This window comes from Colias croceus, chromosome W (assembly GCF_905220415.1).
Source record: "Colias croceus chromosome W, ilColCroc2.1".
In the NCBI taxonomy this organism is placed as follows: domain Eukaryota; kingdom Metazoa; phylum Arthropoda; class Insecta; order Lepidoptera; family Pieridae; genus Colias; species Colias croceus.
The window spans coordinates 1,113,581-1,136,110 of NC_059567.1; the positions used below are offsets into that span (position 1 = coordinate 1,113,581).

Consider the following 22,530-nt stretch of genomic DNA (forward strand, 5'->3'; position numbering starts at 1 on the left):
CTACATGAACCTGGTTGCAGATGAACAGACAGAAAGAAAAGTCAGTAATAGCATAGTATAACCTTTTATAGTAATAGGGTCCCCCTTTTACCATTTGAGTACAGAACCCTAAAATAAAACAAATTCAACATTTAGGTATACATTTTTAAATCATTAAGAGCAAACAAAAGAGTCGTTTTTCCATACAAACGTAGTCCCCTGTTTCCTCGCTGGATTGTGCCACTAGATGACTAGAGCAATATATTTTTTATACTATTAATCTATGGTAACTTTAGCCATGTTTCTATGTTATCCTTTTTGTCATATTATCTTAATTATTTAAAGAGATATGAATCTTTGAAAACGTAAGAAATAGGGCGGATTTATGTTCCGTCTTCCATAAAACTAATTTTTGAACATTATAACTATAAAAAAAAGCAAAACGTAGGAACATAGCCTATACTTTTCTCTACTAAATTATGGAAAAAGTATGTAATTAAATCGGTCCAGTATTGGAGGAGGAAACAGGGGACTACGGAACTCGAATTTGCGTAACAATTTTAATAGGTATTTTCGGCCCGAGCTGTAGTTGTCCCTGTCGCGCTCTACGGGGGAGGCTTGAGGCATAGCGTGACAACAATAAATAATAGGAAAATCTAATTTTTAATTCTCTCTCTCATTTTGTTGGCTCTTAATAATAAAATATCTAAAATATAATATATACTAAGTATATCATTAAACATGTCTAATATTATTATTATAACAGATTTTTATTTTATTAATTTATTTCATCAATATAAACAATGAATGAAATGAAGTGTGCTGTGTGCATAAAGTATACCTACCTACTCACTTCAAATAAGTATAATATATATATATATATATGATTTCAAATTGGAATAATATTAAAATTATAAATTATGAAACATTCAATGAGAATTTCATACTTAAATTATTAATACTTTAACATGTGCTATAAACAATGGTAATGGTAGCAATATATATTATAAATACTTAATAAAAAAAAAACATTTGTTTTTACTTTATGAATATTTAACTAACTAATAAAACTAGATTAATAAGAAAATGAAACACATGAAAAAGTTTTATCATTATATATTTACACTGAAAACATAATATACAACAGTGGTATTTATTTAATTTAAAATTGGTACATATATCATATTGGCATAATTATTAACATGACTTGGTATATATATCATGTTTTAATTGCTATTTAAATGACATAGTAACTTTTATTACATATTTTTGTCAAGACTTCTGGGATCCCAAGTTACATTGTTCTTGCAAGACATTTTTTGGATGGTGAATTTAAATTGATAAAGAGGACGGCCACATTACTGGACTGGGCTCGTTTTTTTGAAAGCAAACAATGATGTTCAAAATGTAGACGGCTTCTACTTATTAGGTATTTCCTTTATATTATATTAAGAACTAAGAAGTACAGTAACAATAGTTATAAAGTTTTCAGACATATCACGGTTATTCAAATTGAAATTTATACACTTTATTATTATTTTTTCATCTATAATTATGATTTACATTTATTACCAATGGGTCAATCAGTCTGTGTCATTCAATATTGATAATACAAATAACTTTCTGGAATTTTCAATAAATGTAACAATATGTGAGCATCTGCAAATCATAAAACATTTCCTTTAAAGTTTGGTAAATTCAACTTTTATTTTTCTTCATTCTCATACTCTGATCTTATTAGATTTCACTTGTTTTACACTTGGCATTGTAGTCTTCTTTCATCACAAAAATATAGGTTTTAATTCATTGTTAATCGTTGTTTTATTTTTATTACTTATTAGAATTAGACGATATAACTACTATCGATACTTATGACATGAAAACTTCTTATCCTCTTATCTTTTGGAGTGATTACAAAACATATTAATTTTGTTATGCTTAGAAAAACATATGTAATATTTTAAATTTTACACAAGCCGTTTTCTTATTTGTTTTCGGGAAGTTGTTTGTTGACATACCTATTAATTTGACGTTACAATTGACATTTATATTTTGACAACTAATGTTTTAATAGCATCTATAGTAAAAAGAGTGCATTAAATTAACAAATGAGAGACTTGAATTAATTAAATCTTTAAAAAAAATATAATGACATACAAAAAAAAAAACAGATTTAATGAAATAAAAAATTACGAGCACGTATAACTTTTTTCCAAGTGCATTTAAATTAAAACATTGCTATTATGACCAAAAAATATATACTTAATGTTGGCAGCATTGGATATATTTTTCTCAAATCAGAATAAACTTGATTAAAATTAATTAATTTGCAATTTAATTAAGACGATACGTTTTTTGTTTACTTTAGAATAATTTCATAAATATTTTAGTTGTGTTTAATAATTATGAAAATATTGATTTCTTAGTTATGTTTATAAAAAGCATAATTTGACTTTTATATTTAAAAACAATAATATTCAAGGTATTCATAGACACAGTCTTCTATAATTATTGTGTAATAATAAAAATAAATTAAACATTAGTTACTTGTTATTATTATTAAATAAAATATATTTGTATTTAATATATTCAATATAGCATATCTTCAAAAAATAATTAAATATGAAAATAATGAAACATAAATTATTAGACCCCTTAGATAACAGTTGGATATTATAAACTTACATAATATTATGTTTCTAAATTATTTCATTATTAAATTGATATATTTTTAAGATTAGATTACGTATTTTAAATATCTCTTATTAATTAAAATATCATATTTTAATTAAGAAAAAATTACAAAACTGTGAAATTGTCTATTCCCAGTTTTTTCGTAATGTTTGCAATTATTTCTACTTCCGGTGGGAAATTAAGAATAAAACGCCCCGCGCCCGCGCCATTTCTCTTCCATTAACATTTCGTCTGTTCTCAGGGTAAGTCGATTTACATTTATTATTAATTATTGGTCTCGTATTGTACTTGAGTGAATAATGATTTGAATTTTATTGTTTTCTTTATATAGGTATTTTACAAACTTACAATTAAATATATTACTTTACGTAATTACAAAAAGTACCGGTGACTTCATATTCATGACGATTTATTCTTTTGTTTTTTTTCAACGATTTGTTTTAATGAAAAAAGTTATGTCTGATGTTTAATGCTTTGTTTTTTTTTAATGTTCATTCATCGTTTTCAGTAACTTTTCGATAACTCCGAGATTCTACGTGACTTCGTGCCTCTCAACATGTTCCAAGCATCTTCTAGCAACAACGGCGGCAGCTCAGCGGCAATGGCGTGCATCGCTACCGGTAAGCTTTATTAAATTTATTGATTAATAAATAAATATTAATATACATATTTTCCTAAGGCTCTATTAGGTAATCAATTAGTTTTATCGTTTTTTTTCTGCAAATTGAAATGTTCTGAATAAGTTGTACTTTTATTTATTTTGTAATCTAAGTACTTTTAATAATTATTCAAAGATTTTTTTTATAAAATTGGTATCTAATGCTTAACATCATAATACGTACCTAATTGCCGTTGTTGTCATGTAGTGTTAAACATTTTTTATTAGGTAGTGCCTATGTACCTAATAAATACGATTACAGAATAAAGTCATTTTCTTTAACATAAAATAGAATAGAATATTTGGATGTATAAATATAATAAGGGAGAGTCAGTAAATTTTTTTTTGTTCCTATTTTATTGTACCTAAATCGAAATGCGCGGGAATCGCGAACCGGCAAATCGCGCGATGAGCGGGCGCACCGCGTGCGGCGTCGGTCGCCATTTTGTGTGATAGGTATATTAATTATTATGAAAATGAAAATAAATTAAATACATATTAGGTAATTATTCAATATTATATTCAAAAAATCATAAAGATCCCTAAATAGTAAAAATAATAATTATTGTAAATCATGATAATATTGTCTCTGATGTTCCGTATTAACCTATTTTCTTTCAATGAAAGCTTTCTATCAGTGAGTAGTTAAAATTGGTCTATATAATATGTATTATTATTTAACTACATATTATTTTGTATGTAATTGAATCCATATTATATTAATTATTTTGTAAAGCATAGGTATCTGTATAGATAAACTATTGATATTTTCGTTCTAATTTCAATTCAATATTCACATTTTGTAGCGAAGTTAATTTACACTTAGATTAATTATTGTAGGTAGGTACCTACTTTAAACGTTAAAGCGACATGTAACCAGGTTTTAAATTAGTATTAGAGACGGAAGAACGACTTTAAGATGTATCATATAGGTACCTACTAGAATTTTACTTGAAATTCATTTTGATTTAATATTATGAATATAAATTATACGTAGGTATATTATTTTTATGACTTAATAATTGCCAATAACAGTAAAGTATTTCCATGTTATCCATAAAAGATTAATAATAGGTAAATCATATTACGTAAGTACATAGTTTTGATAGGATTAAAATTAACATGTTAAATAATTCTAGATACCTATGTTTGATTATACGAGTATGTTTAATATTATACTGAGGTCTGAGACGTAGATCGTTGCGAATATTTTTTTATAGATTACACTAGATACCTATTACCTACCTACCCATTTCGTAGCGAGTTTAGTATTTTTTTTTAAGAGTAGTTTCGACTCCTTGCACATTTTATCTCAACCGATATATAATCGACTTGATATTTTTCTGTTACGAAATTTTAGAAAGGGAATGGTAATTTCACTAAGGATACTTTTTTTAACATATTTCATACGAATTTTTATTTTTTAATCATACAATCACACATACAATTCTTTGTTTGGAACATTTCAATTTGCTTAACATTTTAGGTATAAATAAATTATTGTGCGGCATTATAAATATGTTTCTTCTGACTTAATAAAGTATCATTTTATTTGTATTATTATTTTAATCGGTCAAATTATTATTAAAGGGTCAACGCATCAAGCCGATCCTCGGTTTAAGGGTAACAACGCACAATGTGTCGCGATGGCAACATGCGCGGCTGTTTATTCTTCCATTCTAAATAGGGCCGTATTTTCTCAGGAAAATATAGACACTATTTTAGATTTTGGTGATATGTTATATATTCAAATTAGACCACTTGGGGTTGCGCACAATCATCCTCATTTATATCCTGAAGAATTGCCTTCTGATATACGTGTAGGGACCTATTTGGCTAAAATTAAATCGATGGCAGACAACGATAGTTGGATCGACAACGGGCTGTTTCCCACATGTGACAGCGACATAGCCACTTACACTTTACAATTAAAATTAATCCTAAAAAATAAAATATTTCACACTACACACAACGACTCCACACATAGCTACCTTTTCACCGGCGCTAATAATACGATATCTTTTTGGAGGTCAAATAATACATATTTTATCTTTAATAGCCATAAAGTAGACGCGAATAATAAATACGTTCATAACTCGCATTCGGTAGGAGCCGCACGTCTCTTTCAGTGCAATAATTTAGATACTCTTGCAAAGTTTTTGTTTTGGAATCCGGCGTTTGGTAGTCAATATCAAATTCATAAAATTGTTTTAAATCATTTTCATAGTGTAAACATTATTAATGAATTAGTTAGTGTAGACAACCAATTAGTTAATGTAGACGACCAATTAGTTATTGTAGACGACCCTAAATTGTCTAATTTAAAACCGATAGTTTTAGTTAATAAAGGTATACCTCCAAAATATGACCCTAAATTAAATTCCCTAAAACCAAAAGTTTTAATTCAAAATATTCGCGACCCTAAATTAACAACACTGACACCCGTTGTCTGCATAACAAAATTACCCGACATTAGGATCGTAGGTAAAAAACGCGGTAGACCGGCTAAATATAATAAATCTAAAGCACACAAACAAAACAATATAAACGTAGATTCAGATAGTTCATCAGTAAATTCAGTAGAAGTAGAACGTAAGAGGGGACGACCAGGTAGGCGATCTATAGATGCAAATTCTCATTTAAAAGCGGTCACAAAATATAATGAAAAACATCCCGAAGTTCATAGGCAGGCAGTTAAAAAATATAACGAGAGCAATCCCGATATTCATAGGCAGGCCAGTCAAAAGTTCAGTCAAAGTAATCCAGAAGTTAATAGGCAAGCCGTTCAAAAGTATAGTCAAAGTAACCCAGAGGTTAATAGGCAAGCGGTTCAAAAGTATAGTCAAAGTAACCCAGAGGTTAATAAGCAAGCAGTAGATAGGTACAATGAAGTGAATCGAAATTTAGACGTTGAATTACGGAATTCAAACAATTTAATAGGTACAAAGAGTGGCGACGGCTTAACTGTCGTCAAATTGTATAGTTTTAAAAACATTTCATTATTAGATAGGGAAGCGTTTTTGTGTAGGTACTGTAATGCTAGATTGTTCTTTGAGGAAAAGAATCGTATCAAGTGGTGCTGTGGGGCTGGCACTTATAACGTTCAAAATTTCCCGCCTTTAAATGAACCATTTTATAGCTTTCCTTCTTTTTTGCATAAACCTAGGGCTTATAATAATTTATTTGCTTTTAGTGCGTTAGGAGTTTCACACGGATTTCAACATCCGACAACGGGGGTATCATTTTTAAAAATTCAAGGGAGGGTTTATCACAGAGTTTTCGATCTTGCGTACTCAGAAACTACTAACCCGGCTGGACTTTACATCTATGATAACAGTGAGCGAGAGAGCCTCGCTACAAATTTAAATTTAGATTTAACAGTCATTCGATCGATTACAAATTTCTTGCATAATCACAACCCTTATATAGAGTGCTTCAAGCGGCTGAGCCAAGAACCATCCGACCACGCACACCTCATTTTTGAGCACACCACACGACGCACACATGGCAACATTCTCGGTGATATGCCTTTAGGCAACGAGATTGCTGCCATTATAAGCAATGAGCAGGAACGTTACATTCCTCGCGCCATTGCAATCTGGAAAATTGGAGACAAAAAGCCTCACACAGTAGATATAATGCACCCCTTATATGAAACTTTTCAATATCCATTATTGTATCCGCACGGTAACCCTGGATGGTTTCCTAACAAAACGGACAATAATGGAGCAAAACTAACCCAGAACAAATATGTTAGATGTCTCCTTCTGAGCGAACCCCGTTTCAACGATTTTAATCGTTTGTCTGAAGAGTGGTTAGTTGATATGCAATGTAGGATTTTAGAAGAAAGACTTCGTTACCTGTATAACATCCAAAAAGGTAACACGGATAATGCTCTCCGTTCCGCTCCATTAAGAGAAGTAGAGTCAGTTTTACAGCAGATAAGTGTAGATGAGACTATTCGAGGAGAGGGTGGGGTAGTGCCTGGTAGAGTCTACTTGCCAAGTAGTTACACGGGGGGGCCTAGATATATGAAGCAAAAGTATATGGATGCTATGGCAGTAGTTAACAGATTAGGATTGCCATCTTTTCTTTTAACTTTAACTTGCAATCCCAAATGGCCTGAAATACAAAATTCAACAACAGGTCATCATAATACTCCTTCAATTTGTGCTAGAGTTTTTAACATTAAATTACAGCAACTTTTGAGGGATCTTCGCACAGGGGTTTGGTTTGGTAAAATTGTTTATATTTTATATGTAATAGAGTTCCAAAAACGGGGATTACCACACGCTCATATCTGTTTTGCAGTCGAGGGTGGTGGCCCCGTTCACGGTACTGATGTAGATAAATTTATTAGAGCAGATATTCCTGACGCTTCAGAAGTTGATGGAAAATTAAGGAAAGCAGTTTTAGATTACATGGTACATGGTCCGTGCGGTCCGCCGCATAGGACAGATTTAAAATGTTGGGATAGTGAAAAAAAAAAATGTACAAGCTATTTCCCAAAACCAGAGACAGAAGTCACATATTGTAATGATAAAGGGTTTATTAACTTAAAGCGTAACAGTAAGAATACAGCCACTATTAAATACAGAGGGAGGGATATAGAAATTAGTGATTTGTGGATAGTACCATACAACGCTGCACTTCTTCTTAGATATGATTGCCATTTAAATTTAGAATCAGTGTCTACTCGAACAGTCATTAAATATCTCTTTAAATATATGACTAAAGGTCCAGACGAGGCTCGAGTCGCCATTGTTCCGGAAGAACTAAAAAATAACGAAATAGAACAGTACGTCACAAAACGATACATCGGTTCTGGTGAGGCTGCTTGGAGAGTTTTTGAGTTTGACGTCACGGGACGTGAGCCCACTGTAAAGATGTTAGACGTTCACTTAGAAAATCACCAATCTATTTTTTTTAAGGCGGGAAATGAAGCGCGTGCCGTTCAAAATTCGGGTTCGGATCTCGTCACGTACTTTAATCGTCCCCTCGGTGAAGAATTCGATAGTTTAACATATTTAGATTTTTACGAGAGGTACATCGTTCATTCCAGCCCCCCCTCAACAAAAAATACAACCATTTATAATATGACCAACGGTAAATTTTTGACGAAAAGACAGAGGGGAGAAATAGTGACGCGTTTATTTTGGGTCGCGCCCAACAGAGGTGAACAATTTTATTTAAGATTACTGTTAGCTTCACACCCCTGCCGTAGTTACAGGGATCTTTATAACTTGGGTGGTCCAAATTGTAACACATTCCAGGAGGCCGCTAAAGCCGTTGGTATCGCCAACGATGAAGCCGAATACGAGATAGCTATGCAGGAAGCTTCATGTTTTTTGACCGGACCACGCCTGCGTAACTTTTTCGTATTATTGGCTGTTAATGGGGTAGCAGTAGCGACACTGTGGGAAAAATTTAAAAATGAGTTAGCTGAAGATATACTTAACCGCGTAAATAACGATACGGATAGAGCGTACACCCAGGCCTTGGTTCAAATTGACCGTCTATTGCGAAAACATGGTTCGTGTTTGTTAGAGCAAGGTTTGCCTGACGCGCACGATGACACCACCGAACTAGGTCGTGAGAAGGCTCTACACGATGCAGACGGGTTACGCGAATTTGTGGATGTTTGGACGCCCAAGCTGTCTCATGACCAGCGGCAAGTGTTCGAATATGTGCAAAATTTGCTCACTGATGATGGTTTTCGCAATAGTAACGAAAGTGCTATTTATATAGACGGTCCGGCAGGCACTGGTAAAACGTTGCTATTAAATACGATAGCAGCGTACGTGAGGGGCGTACTCAATGGTGTAGTTTTGTGCACAGCGAGTTCCGGTATTGCCGCGCAGAACTATGACGGCGGTATGACTGCGCATAGTATGTTTAGGTATCCATTAAGCGCTATTGACGATTTAGGGTATTGGTACGTAACAAACGGAACCCAGAGAGCTGAACTCATACTACACTCCGATTTAATTATTTACGACGAAGCGCCGATGGTACACAAGTACCTCATTCATTTGTTAGATAGGTCTTTGCAAGACTTGACAAAGTCTAATAAAAGTTTCGGGGGAAAGGTTATCATTTTTGCTGGAGACTTTCGTCAGATTCCGCCCGTAGTTACCAACGCCAAGTGTCATTCAGACATATTTAATGCCTCAGTAAAATCATCGCCCTTATGGCAGAGTTTAAAGACGTTTTCACTAACTACACCTCAGAGGTGTAGTGAAGATAGTGTATTTTCCGATTTTTTACTTCAAATAGGTTCAAATAATTTGCCTTTACATTCGGTAAAGGTCGGTAGATCTTGTCAAAATTTAATAGACCTTTCACTTTTATCATTTACTACTGATTTAAATGAGTTAATTAATTTTGTATTTTCGGATTTCCTTTTAGAAAATGAGCCAGAAGTTTGTATAGGTAGGGCCATTCTTTCCACTCATAATTCTAATATTAGAGAAATAAATAGGACTGTATTAGACCGTTTGTCAGGCGACCTTTTACATTTCTATTCAGTAGATAAAACGGCTACGGATGACACTGACGAATTGTATTTAGGCGTAGACGTGTTGAATAGTATGCACCCTAAAGGTATACCAGAACACGATCTTACATTAAAAGTAGGATGCATTTGCATGATAATTCGTAACCTTAGTTTTTCAGATCATTTAGTTAATGGTACAAAAGTTATAATCGTAGCGACTTCACCTCGATTGATAACAGTTCGCAAACCGGGAATAGCCGAATTGTTTTTTATACCGCGAATCATGTTTAAGGCCCCCATTGATCATAATAGTCCAATAGAAATGTGTCGATTGCAATTTCCCCTTCAGGTGTGTTATGCAATGACTATTCACAAGAGTCAAGGCCAAACCATTAATAGGGTCGGCATAGATTTAAGATCGGACGTCTTTAGTCACGGACAGTTGTACGTGGCATTAGGTCGCGTACGGGATAGGAACGATTTAATGCTTCTTGTACATAGGGAAAAATTAATCGATGGTAAACCTTACGTGAATAACGTCGTCATTCCACAGTTACTTTAGGGATTTCCCACCATGCATTACACTATTCATTTTGCTTGGTAGATTGACGAGTTACACTTGCAAGCATTACACACTCGGCTTCCTGGAATGAAATTGTTCACCTCCGTTCTATATCAGAAATCAATTATTAAAATTAAATCATGTTGCCAACGTTTACATTGTGCGTATTTTTTTATGAACTCTTATCATCATGACGCTAATATTAAAAAACGAATTGATTCTACGTTAAAGTTGAAACACTGTGTAACAAATTATTTGTATTAAAGTAAAATGCGAGAGCGAATGTATAAGTTTGTTATTGGTTTTAAGGTTGTATGCGCATTGTCGAGTATTTATATGTCAGTGGCGGTGACAGTAATTTATAAAATTGACTGAACTTTTCTTATATTTAATAATGCCATGGATATGTAAGTCATAGCAGTTGCTTGGTTCATAGGAATTTAAATGGATTTGATTGGACCTTATCGGCTCGGTGACGGGTGGAAATGCGTGTCGAGAGTCCTCTGCAAGGCGGTAGGTCGTGAGTTCCGGAGCCGGCGGCCGGCCGTGGGAGGCGCAGGAGCGACTCTGTCGCAGAGGTGAGTGCGGTGCCCTAAGTCGCTTTGCATTGGCGCTGCATCGCGCCTGCAGTGATGGTGGTGGCTAGATGTAGACAGTGTCGAAACAATAGAATATTACGATTGATAATGCGGGGCGTTTCTCTCAAGTTGTATGTATTAATATTTATATTACATCTCATATAATATGTCATAATTGTGCTAACCTAACCAAAATATTTGCGTATTTGAAAAAAAATGGACAGATCACGGATACACAAAATAAAAACAATTTTATGTTCCTATAAATAATTGTTATTTATTCTAAGTATCAAATTTGATAAATGTTGAGTGAATTTTATCACTATCATGTAAACAAAATTTAAATGGATATGTTTATTAATATTATTTTATTAATATACCGTGAAATATTCACAAAACGAAAAATGTCATTTACTTTAAAAGTCAAAGCAGTATCATGAAAGGTCGGGAACCTTCAGAGGCTGGGAAATGTTACCCAGGCATTTTTTTCTCTTTTTCATATAAATCGCATTTTACTTTTCCAAAAAGCTGGTACATCTCAGTAAAATGAGCATTCTTTCGATTTCTTTTGCCGCAAAGATTTCGTAGTGGGATTATGTTGTAGGCAATAAAAAGACAAAAAAAGCAAAACAGAATATTGTTCATTGACAATTAAATAAAAATAATCATATTTTTACATTTAAGTTGTGCTTAAAATTCAGTGATTTAACTTTATTTACCATGGTTATTTCCGAGATACCAAATTAGGTTTATTTTTCCGAAATTAACCGAATAGAAATAATATTTATTAACTATCAAATTATGTGGTAATATAAAATGTGCTAACCCTAAGCTTCTTTTGATGCTGAGCAATGTTGTAAAATATAGATCGCTACATTATTAGGTAATTTTGCCCACCATTGTAACTTTTGTTTAAAACAACCTTCAGTGGTAGTTATAATATTTCAAACGTTATTTAATAACATATTATGAGTAAAAGTAACCTGTGTTTTCGCCATCATGCACAAACTATCAACTTGAATTTTCACCATTTTTTTTTTCCGCGAAATGACACATGATATTCAATGAGTTACAACAAGTTGCTGATTTAAATTAGCGACACACACAATAGGCAGTGTTGACAGACAAATTAACCAACTATTTTACACCAAATACTTTGAATGTTGCCAAAGTATGAAGGTATTTTAGCAATTTAAAAATTTGCATGAAGTGTTCTTCAAAGCAAAGCTGATGACCCATTGTACGTCAATGATCAAATTTTCAGTACCCAACCACTATATTAATTTACCTATGAATATTTTTTTAGTATTATTATTTATCAAAATACAATCTCGATGCCATAAAGCATTGGTAGCACCTCTCGTCTCTCTTTGCTTGAAGTGTTCTTCAAAGCAAAGCTGATGACCCATTGTACGCCAATCATCACATTTTCAGTACCCAATCACTTTATTAATTTATCTATGAATATTTTATTAGTATTAATTTATTATTTATCAAAATACAAACTCGATGCCATAAAGCATTGGTAGCACATCTTGTCTCTCTTTGCTTGAAGTGTTCTTCAAAGCAAAGCTGATGACCCATTGTACGCCAATCATCACATTTTCAGTACCCAATCACTTTATTAATTTATCTATGAATATTTTATTAGTATTAATTTATTATTTATCAAAATACAAACTCGATGCCATAAAGCATTGGTAGCACATCTTGTCTCTCTTTGCTTGAAGTGTTCTTCAAAGTAAAGCTGATGACCCATTGTACGCCAATCATCACATTTTCAGTACCCAACCACTATATTAATTTACCTATGAATATTTTTTTTAGTATTAATTTATTAACTATTTATCAAAATACAAACTCGATACCATAAAGCATTGGTAGCACATCTTTTCTCTCTTTGCTTGAAGTGTTCTTCAAAGCAAAGCTGATGACCCATTGTACGCCAATCATCGCATTTTCAGTACCCAATCACTTTATTAATTTATCTATGAATATTTTATTAGTATTATTATTTATCAAAATACAAACTCGATGCCATAAAGCATTGGTAGCACATCTCGTCTCTCTTTGCTTGAAGTGTTCTTCAAAGCAAAGCTGATGACCCATTGTACGCCAATCATCACATTTTCAGTACCCAATCACTTTATTAACATACCTATGAATATTTGATTAGTATTATTATTAATTATTTATCAAAATGCAAACTCGATGCCGTAAAGGATTGGTATCACATCTCGTCTCTCTTTGCTTGAAGTGTTCTTCAAAGCAAAGCTGATGACCCATTGTACGCCAATCATCACATTTTCAGTACCCAACCACTTTATTAATTTATCTATGAATATTTTATTAGTATTAATTTATTATTTATCTACTGAATGAACTATATACTGAAGCCCTATGCTTCTCGAGGAGATAAAGGAACAATCATCAACATTATTTTATTATAAGTATCGAAATATAAACTCAGCACCATAAAACATAAGAGGTACATCTTGTCTCCTCTTTTCTATTCAAAGCAAAGCTTATGATTGGGTATAATAATATACAACATTTTCAGTACTTAAATTGTAAATTATACCCGAATCCTCATAAATTGAAACTTTGATTACAGATTATGTATTATAATAATCACACCTGCGCAAAAAGCATGCATATGCATTTACGAGTATTTTATGTAAAAAATATTGTGTAACAAGAATATGGTTATTCATCACATCGAATAAATTCAAGCATTTGTTACTAACGTAAATAATATAAAGGGTGGCAGTTTCACTTCTTAGATTATTTCGTATGCCTTTAATTTGCATAAATTAAAATATATTTTTAATTATTCTATTTAAAACAGCAAATTGTTTAATAGCTACCAAAAAAAATACATAAAAAATATCAGAAAAAAAGAAATAAAAAAAAAAAAAAAAAAAAAAAAAAAAAAAAAAAAAAAAAACAAAAAAAAAAAAAAAAACAAAAAAAAAAACACAAAAAAAAAACACAAAAAGAACAAAAACAAAAAAAATATCAGAAAAAAAGAAATATACAAAAAAGACAAAAAAAAACACACACAAAAAAGAACAAAAACAAAAAAAAAAATAACAAAAAAAAAAAACGAAAAAATAATAATGATAGAACATCAAGAATATATTTGCCGCATCAACGAAACAAGAAACAAATACTGGAATTACATACGTTATCTAATTAAAATAGCCATTTTACTATTATAATAAACAGTCATAGCCATTTTACTATTATAGAAAGCAATGAAAACATTGGTCAGACGCAATAGCCAAACAAACATGAGTGACATGATGACTTTTTCTCACTCCAAAAATGTCTCGAAGCTGACAAAAGAAATTTTCTGTTCACCAAAGGAAACGTCGTAAGTGGACAAAATCCTTGATAACAGCCATTGTAATCAAAACATAAGAAAATTGATTATCACAGTGAAAGTTCAAGGTAAATATAATATATGTAATTAAAAAAAATGGCATTATGATCCAGTTGCCGTCGTATGTGAGGTCACAAAGTTTTGGAACTAAACTGAAGTGCAAATTATAACCGAACGAACATGAAACTAAAATCCTAATATTAACGACATCAAATACAACACTGAAGGCTATGCTTTTATGATTTATTTGTATGATAATATTTTCTGAAACGACATCCAAACAAGAACATGAATTCTATCCGGTTGCTGATCGCACTCGCTGGGCTTCCCAAAAGGGTCTCACCCGGTGGGGTTGATCGCACGGATCCTGCAAGCGAGTGGAGTTAATGAATTTTAATTTACATAAAAATACTTAATTGTATTCAGTATTGAAGTATGGTGGAATAGTTCGATATATTGTATGTGAATAGCGTATAATTAGTAATTCCAGTATTTTGAATCACCTCAATCAAGCAAGATCAAGATTTATTTTATAATTAAGTATAAAAAAATGTATTCGTATTAATTTATTCTTTTATCTCGTTTTAAATGGAACTAAAGTTTAAAACAAATGTTGGTTGTCGATTATTATGTACTTATGAAAAAAAAAAATATTAACATACACGTTACGTTGTCAACAGTTATTTTACAATAATTAAAGTTATAATATTGTAATTCGTATTGCAAAAATAAAAACTTTCTTCCTTACTTTTACTCTGCCTTCTCTTCTTCGAGAGAAACTTTATTGAATTAAAGTATCAGGCAACTCTTCTATTTTTTCGCTATACCTTCTTATGTAACTCGCCCTTTTCGTTTCGTGTTAATTAATTACACCACTGTGCCTATTCTTCTTTCTCTTCTTTATATCTTCTCTAAATTCTTCTTAATACGTTATAGTTTATACTATATGTAATTTAAAAAAAGTTAACGTTAACCTGTAATATTAAGAACTCATTGTATATAAAGTACATACTATCATTATGTAAAATACATTTTATCTTAATGTACCTAATGTTGGAATACAGCTGGTCGACTGGTTATTTATTTTGTAATTTGAAACATTTCATTGCTTGCTTGCTTGAAATAATTAAAGTGACTATGTAGTAAGTACGGTTATCGTACAAACTCCAAACCTAAATCGAGAACTGAAGAATTGTTATACTAACTACAATCAATTGCTTTTTTCACATGCATATATAATATATCTATAAAATATATTTTTTGTTTTTACTAGATACATAAGTAGAACATTTATGTTTACGTATCACCTATAAGTTTTTGTTATTTACAATATTTTAGTAAGACAATGTAAAATGTATGAAACACTCTAAGAGTTGAAAACATCTTTTGTTAGTATGATAACCATATTCTTGAATATTTTCCAACGCAAAAAAAAACTACATTATCAAAAACAATTAATCAATATCATAATTACTTCGAAAATGCGTAGTGTCTTATTGTGATTTTTTTACCAAGGATATCTTTGCCCGAAGATCAATTCATAAGTAAATTTTTAAATTGCAAAAATACCGCAACATTCAAAGTATTTGGTGTAAAATAGGTTCTATGTCTGACAACACTGCCGTATGTGTCGCTAACTTAAATTAGCAACTTGTTGTAACTCGTCGAATATCATGTGTGATTTCGCGGGCAAAAATGGTGAAAATTCAAGTTGATAGTTTGTGCATGATGGCGAAAACACAGGTTACTTTTACTCATAATATGTTATTAAATAACGTTTGAAATATTATAACTACCACTGAAGGTTGTTTTAAACAAAAGTTACAATGGTGGGCAAAATTACCTAATAATGTAGCGATCTATATTTTACAACATTGCTCAGCATCAAAAGAAGCTTAGGGTTAGCACATTTTATATTACCACATAATTTGATAGTTAATAAATATTATTTCTATTCGGTTAATTTCGGAAAAATAAACCTAATTTGGTATCCCGGAAATAACCATGGTAAATAAAGTTAAATCACTGAATTTTAAGCACAACTTAAATGAAAAATATGATTATTTTTATTTAATTGTCAATGAACGATATTCTGTTTTGCTTTTTTTGTCTTTTTATTGCCTACAACATAATCCCACTACGAAATCTTTGCAGCAAAAGAAATCGAAAGAATGCTCATTTTACTGAGATGTACCAGCTTTTTGGAAAAATAAAATGCGATTTATATGAAAAAGAGAAAAAAAAATGCCTGGGTAACATTTCCCAGCCTCTGAAGGTTCCCGACCTTTCATGATACTGCTTTGACTTTTAAAGTAAACGACATCTTTCGTTTTGTGAATATTTCACGGTATATTAATAAAATAATATTAATAATCATATCCATTTAAATTTTGTTTACATGATAGTGATAACATTCACTCAACATTTATCAAATTTGATAGTTAGAATAAATAACAATTATTTATAGGAACTTAAAATTGTTTTTATTTTGTGTATCCGTGATCTGTCCATTTTTTTTTCAAATACGCAAATATTTTGGTTAGGTTAGCATAATTATTATGACATATTATATGAGATGTAATATAAATATTAATACATACTTATAACTTGAGAGAAACGCCCCGCATTATCATTCGTAATATTCTATTGTTTCGACACTGTCTACATCTAGCCACCACCATCACTGCAGGCGCGACGCAGCGCCAATGCAAAGCGACTTAGGGCACCGCACTCACCTCTGCGCCAGAGCCGCTCCTGCGCCCGCCGCGGCGCGCCGCCGGCCCGGCCACGTCTCGCCGCCGAGCGAGCCCGCTCGCGCGCAGCTCCGCCCGACACCGGCCCGGTACCGTCCGCGGATCCATTCCTTCCGTTGGACTAAAAGCGCCCGCTATCGTCTTTCATGATCCATCGTTATTCTATATTCGAAGGGCTATCATTTCATTTTTATAAATTGCATCACGTCCGACGTATATTTACAGTACAACGCGCTACATCATTACTTCTAATATCGTACTTTTACATTCGCTGAGCGCATTTTACAGTAATATTTAAATATTTTGTCTCGCTATGCTTCAATTTTCTATATAGATCAATCAATTTTGTTTTTTAACATAATCTTACATGCACAACACAAACTATATTTTTGTGTACATAAAATCAATTAAGTTTAGTTTATAGGTATATAGACTAGAGTAAACTAGAGTAAATTAATTTAGATCGTGTAAATTATTGATGTAGAATGTAGATATTTTATTCATACATTTTATTTACGTGTATACCTAAGTATGTATTTTTGATAGAATCATGGTTATATTTATTTAATTTTATTTTATTACACGCATAACGCTTTACTTAAACACGTGTCAATCATAACACACTTTACAATTTTTATTTCTTTTATAGTTAAGTATAATAGTAGTAATTAGTGTATATCGAGTACTTAGACGGTAGTTAGGTAACTCCGCCTGTGTTTGAGGGTGAATAGAATAAATTTTATAAGATTATTTTATTCTACCTCATCGCAGCCAGTCCCAAGCCTGGATAAAGGAGGAGGTGGTAGTTTTGCATTAATACAGAAAGTTTCAGATATAATTTGCTCAGTATGATGTGAAACACCTCGCTGCCAGTCAAAAAAATTGAAAACAGTGTTACTTTTTGCGGATATTTGTCATAGGTTTATATTATCTTTTATAATCTTCTTATTATCTTTCTAAATTTATGATACAACTTATATATTTCATATTTTCCAGATCGCAGAAGACGGACAAACAACACAAAATAATAGGTTTAATATGACAACATTAAATCACAAGTTAAGTATATTATATTTGTTTGGCATAATTCCTGTTTGTCTAAAAAGGAGCATTAAAAAAACATTATATCCTGATTAAGTTTAGATAACAAAAGTATGGATGCAAAACTCTCAATAAATTTAAAAAAAAACCGGCCAAGTGCGAGTCGGGCTCGCGCACAAAGGGTTCCGTAGCAGCAAATATAATAAACTTATTATGTCAAAGCACAATAACTTAACCAAAATTACAGTTAAATCAACCTATCTCAAAAACTATAAGAGATACTTTGATCAAACCAAAAATCGTTGAAAGAGTTAATTAGCATGCATCACCTCTATTTTTTTTAGAATTTTATACCCCGTAGTTATAAAAATAGAGGGGGGGGGACATACTTTTTACGACTTTGAGAGCTGATATCTCAAAAACCGTTCACTTTAAGAAAAATGTTTTTTAGAAAACTTTATATCATTTTAAAAGACCTTTCCATTGATACCCCACACGGGTATGTACATCGAAAAAAAAAATTTCATCCCTCAGTTACATGTATGGGGGGCCCCACCCCCAATTCTTTTTTTTACTATTTAGTGTCATATTTTTGTAGCGGTTCATACAACACATATTCCCATCAAATTTCATCACTGTAGTACTTATAGTTTCCGAGTAAATCGGCTGTGACAGACGGACAGACGGACAGACGGACAGACGGACATGACGAAACTATAAGGGTTCCGTTTTTGCCATTTTGGCTACGGAACCCTAAAAAGTGTATTAAAACGTTTAAAATGATTGCCAGTGATAAAAAATGAGGATAATCAAATATTTTATAAATGTTTTTTTTTTCAGAAACGCCACAATTGATTCCCAGTAGAAATAGGAAAATATAAAAGACCAGTTTCATCCATAGGAAGAAAGATACTACTTATTTTACCAATAAAAGGACTTGAGGGCAAAATATTTTACATATTAGGTACATATAAAGTTTTGATGAAGAATTTTGATGAGAAAAAATATCAAGTTAAGTACATAATATATTTATTGACCTAATTCCTGTTTGTGAAACATTTAAACTGCATAAATATAATAAATAACACATCATGATTAAATTTACATTTTAATCGACTTCGAAATTGGACTTAATCTCTTTTTCGCTTTGTTAAATCATAATTTTTCACTGGGAAAACCGATTTTGAGAATTCTTTTTCTTTTTATTTGAAAGCTGCCTGCAATGTGGTGGTCCCAATTATTTGATTTAGTTTTGACAAATTGAAGGTTTTCATTAAATGTGGATTTTTTTTTTCAGAAATGCCACAAATTACTCTATAACATAAAGACAGTTTCATCAGGAGGAGGAATGACACAACCAATAAAAGGAATAATTGAAGTCAAAATAATTAAACATATATAAAACAGGCTTTGTATCAGTACAAAATGGAATCACCAGTTAAGTATATTAATTATATTTTTGGCCTAATTTTTGTTTATGAAACGATCAAACTACATAAAGTATTGATAAAAAATAGTTTCCTCAATGCGACCTTTGTTACTATTAGAACAAAATATAATTTTTTATAAATTTATGCTATATATTTGTAGTAAAATACATTAAAATTTTTAATTTCTAACTATAAAACTCTCGTCACAAACAATAAGTTTTATAATAAACATCACTGATAAAAACCAAAGTTGTGACTTGCAAGAATTCATATTAAGTATATCTATTCATAAATTGAATTTCAATCGACTATTCTTGACTACTATTCTTGATTTTTTATTGATACTCATACTTATGCATATAAAAAAGGATAGCAAAAATATTCATATTTTAAACAATTTCAGCCAGACGCGCCAGGTGCTCAAAGCAGCGTTACTAAGAAGAAACACGTGAAAGCACTAAACAGACCATCATCGTGCTCCGTGGCTTTATCCGCATTGCTAGGCTCCTATTGGTCTTAGCACGATGTTATCTAATATGTATGTTTAGCCTATAAGATGTTAATCCGACCGGTTAATATATTATATATTCAAAATTTTATGTTTATCTATGCACTATTGTTTGCGTCTAGCCCGGGGTGGGGTAGCATATTTTTTGCTTCGATTATTATTTTGTAAATTGCACCCAAAAAATATTCAAGTGTATTTTCCTACGTTTTTTTATGTATAGATTTTATTTAAGTTGTATGTTATTCGTTTTTTTGTTATTTTGATTTTGTATAAATTTATACCTATAGATTTTCTTTAAAAATGAAAAAATGTATTACTGTTACCATAAGTTGAATAATATAGTCATGTTAATAAAATCATTTTAGTTTAAATTATTGTTGTTTTATTCGCAATTCAAAAATAATTATTAACATTGATTTTATGAAACTTTATTTTGATAAATGTAATTAATCAATGTAGATAGCTGTTTTATTATTGAAATAATTAAAGTTTTGATTAGATAAATTGCCTACCATCTACTACACAAGACAATGTTTAGTACTTATTACCTACTTAAAATTAGCTTTTTCTTATGCCATTTACTTTATGATCTAAGTATGCCATAGAAACACATAGAAATGAACCTACTAAAATCATTTTTCACATGTTCGATTCAATAAACACAGTGTATGAAGAACTTAACAAATTAATCATTGCAAACCGACAGATGGAACTGATATTTATAACTACCTATATTTTTTTATAATAAACGTAGGTATAACTTCCTAACACTTAATTCAGTAGGTACATATAAATTAAAAAAAGGCACTATATGTACATACCTTATCATATAAAAATTAAAAATATATTATTTGAAAGAGGATTATAAAATGATAGAATTAAGAAAAACGCTGATGAATGCATATATGAAAATTTTAACTAATTAACTCCTAACTATTACATATTTAAATTGTTGGCTTGCAGCTAAATTACTAAAATACCTAAGAGACTAGAAATATTGAGAAAACAACTTCAATAAAAAATCTTGTTGATTTTTTATTGAAGTTGTTTTCTCTTGTTCTTCTTGTTCTCTACTTGTTGTAGTCAATTTAATGTAACTAGATAAGAAAAAATAACGATAGGTAACAAACTAGGTATTATTTCGAGGTTTTACATAACGAACTAACAACTTAACATTTAATTTTAATATCAGCTACACTCGACAGGGGGACTTGTTTATATAATTCAGTTTTTTGTTAGTTTATAAACAAGACAAGAGGTAACCATTATTATTCAAGTAGGTATATCTTAAGGTATATGAATATGTTCAATGAAATTAAAACACCATTATTTAGATATCTTATTTTGTATTGTAGGTATCTTTCAAAAACACGTTTTGCAAATTTCGAGATCATTTTTTCATTAAATAATTTCAATCTTCTATTTTCATTATTGCTTCTGTTAAAAACAATCGCTTTCTATATTATCGAAGTCGTTCAAAACTGAAAGAGAAATCAGTGATATTTAAATTTTGTATTATTATTATAATGTATAATACTATATTTAAAGACAAGTAATTTATCGGCTGGGATCTTAGAGACTGGGCTGCTCGAAAACTGAGCATTGATTTATTTATTTTTTCATAAATTTCGCTCTTTTATACTTTTAATTAAATAAGAAGAATAGATAGTTTAGGATTAATGAATATCGATCAAATTATGAAGTATGGTGGTGTAAGATTTTTAAACATTAATTTTTCAATTATTTATTCTTCAATATATAATACATATATATATCATAATAACAATATTATCTAGATTGATGTAACACAATATAAGTATACAGGTTATTATATTTATGTTAAAAAATGTGTCAGTTTGCTATTTTCTTTTTAGTTGGTACAACTATAGGTATGTACAACAAAAATACACAAATTACATCGCAAATTACATTCTGTTGTTGAAACATGGATTGATGATTATAATAGAAAAAAAAACATACAATTTCAGTGTATTTTTTTTACATCAAAGATCTCTTCTTAGCGTATTTTGTCATAATATACCCTATATATTTTTTATGATTATGAAACGATTAATTGCGATCAAGTACTTGTATTGAGTAAGTGTTGTCTTGGACTTTTTTTTCTGACAAAATAAAAATTAATGATTTATTATTAGAAATTATACCTATTGCTATAGTCCAAGAGCTGATGATAGCTAGAAAAATTATAAATAAAAAAAAACAACATCGTTTGTTAAAACTCTTAGAGCACACGGAAGCTCGCGGGCTGCTTGCAGCCCGCGCACAACGCACCAGCTAGTCATATATATATAAAGCTACACTACCACTCACTCACTGACTGACTGACATCGGGTTTCTCGGAAACTACGGGGAAAGTTGGGGGGATTTTGACGTGATCGTGTAGAGGTGCTCCCAGTGACCACCGGAAAAATATAGCGATCTCGAT

General features: G+C 31.1%; 2 protein-coding genes and 1 long non-coding RNA gene across 5 annotated transcripts in view; 2 read left to right on the forward strand and 1 right to left on the reverse strand.

The window, feature by feature from the left end:
- LOC123704897 overlaps positions 1 to 10,494 on the reverse strand; it is a 490,404-nt gene extending 479,910 nt beyond the window's left edge. Inside the window, exon 1 of the mRNA XM_045653393.1 lies at positions 10,357 to 10,494. The gene's annotated coding sequence lies outside the window, so the exon portion shown is untranslated. The remainder of the gene's footprint in view (positions 1 to 10,356) is intronic.
- On the forward strand, positions 3,230 to 17,230 carry LOC123704863. The gene is made up of 4 exons (XM_045653354.1): positions 3,230 to 3,293; positions 5,582 to 6,212; positions 6,525 to 9,342; positions 17,024 to 17,230. The coding sequence occupies exons 1-4, from the start codon at positions 3,230 to 3,232 to the stop codon at positions 17,228 to 17,230; spliced, it is 3,720 nt and encodes a 1,239-aa protein (XP_045509310.1).
- A 470-nt stretch (positions 17,231 to 17,700) lies between these two features.
- LOC123704902 lies at positions 17,701 to 20,455 on the forward strand. 3 transcript variants are annotated; one of them, XR_006753215.1, is made up of 5 exons: positions 17,701 to 18,025; positions 18,102 to 18,163; positions 18,987 to 19,157; positions 19,444 to 19,583; positions 19,980 to 20,455. It is a non-coding gene; the product is annotated as an uncharacterized LOC123704902 (long non-coding RNA). The 3 variants fall into 3 exon arrangements; XR_006753213.1 differs by having other exon boundaries at positions 17,708 to 18,163; XR_006753214.1 differs by lacking the exons at positions 17,701 to 18,025; positions 18,102 to 18,163 and having other exon boundaries at positions 18,908 to 19,157.
- The last annotated feature ends 2,075 nt before the right edge of the window (positions 20,456 to 22,530 follow it).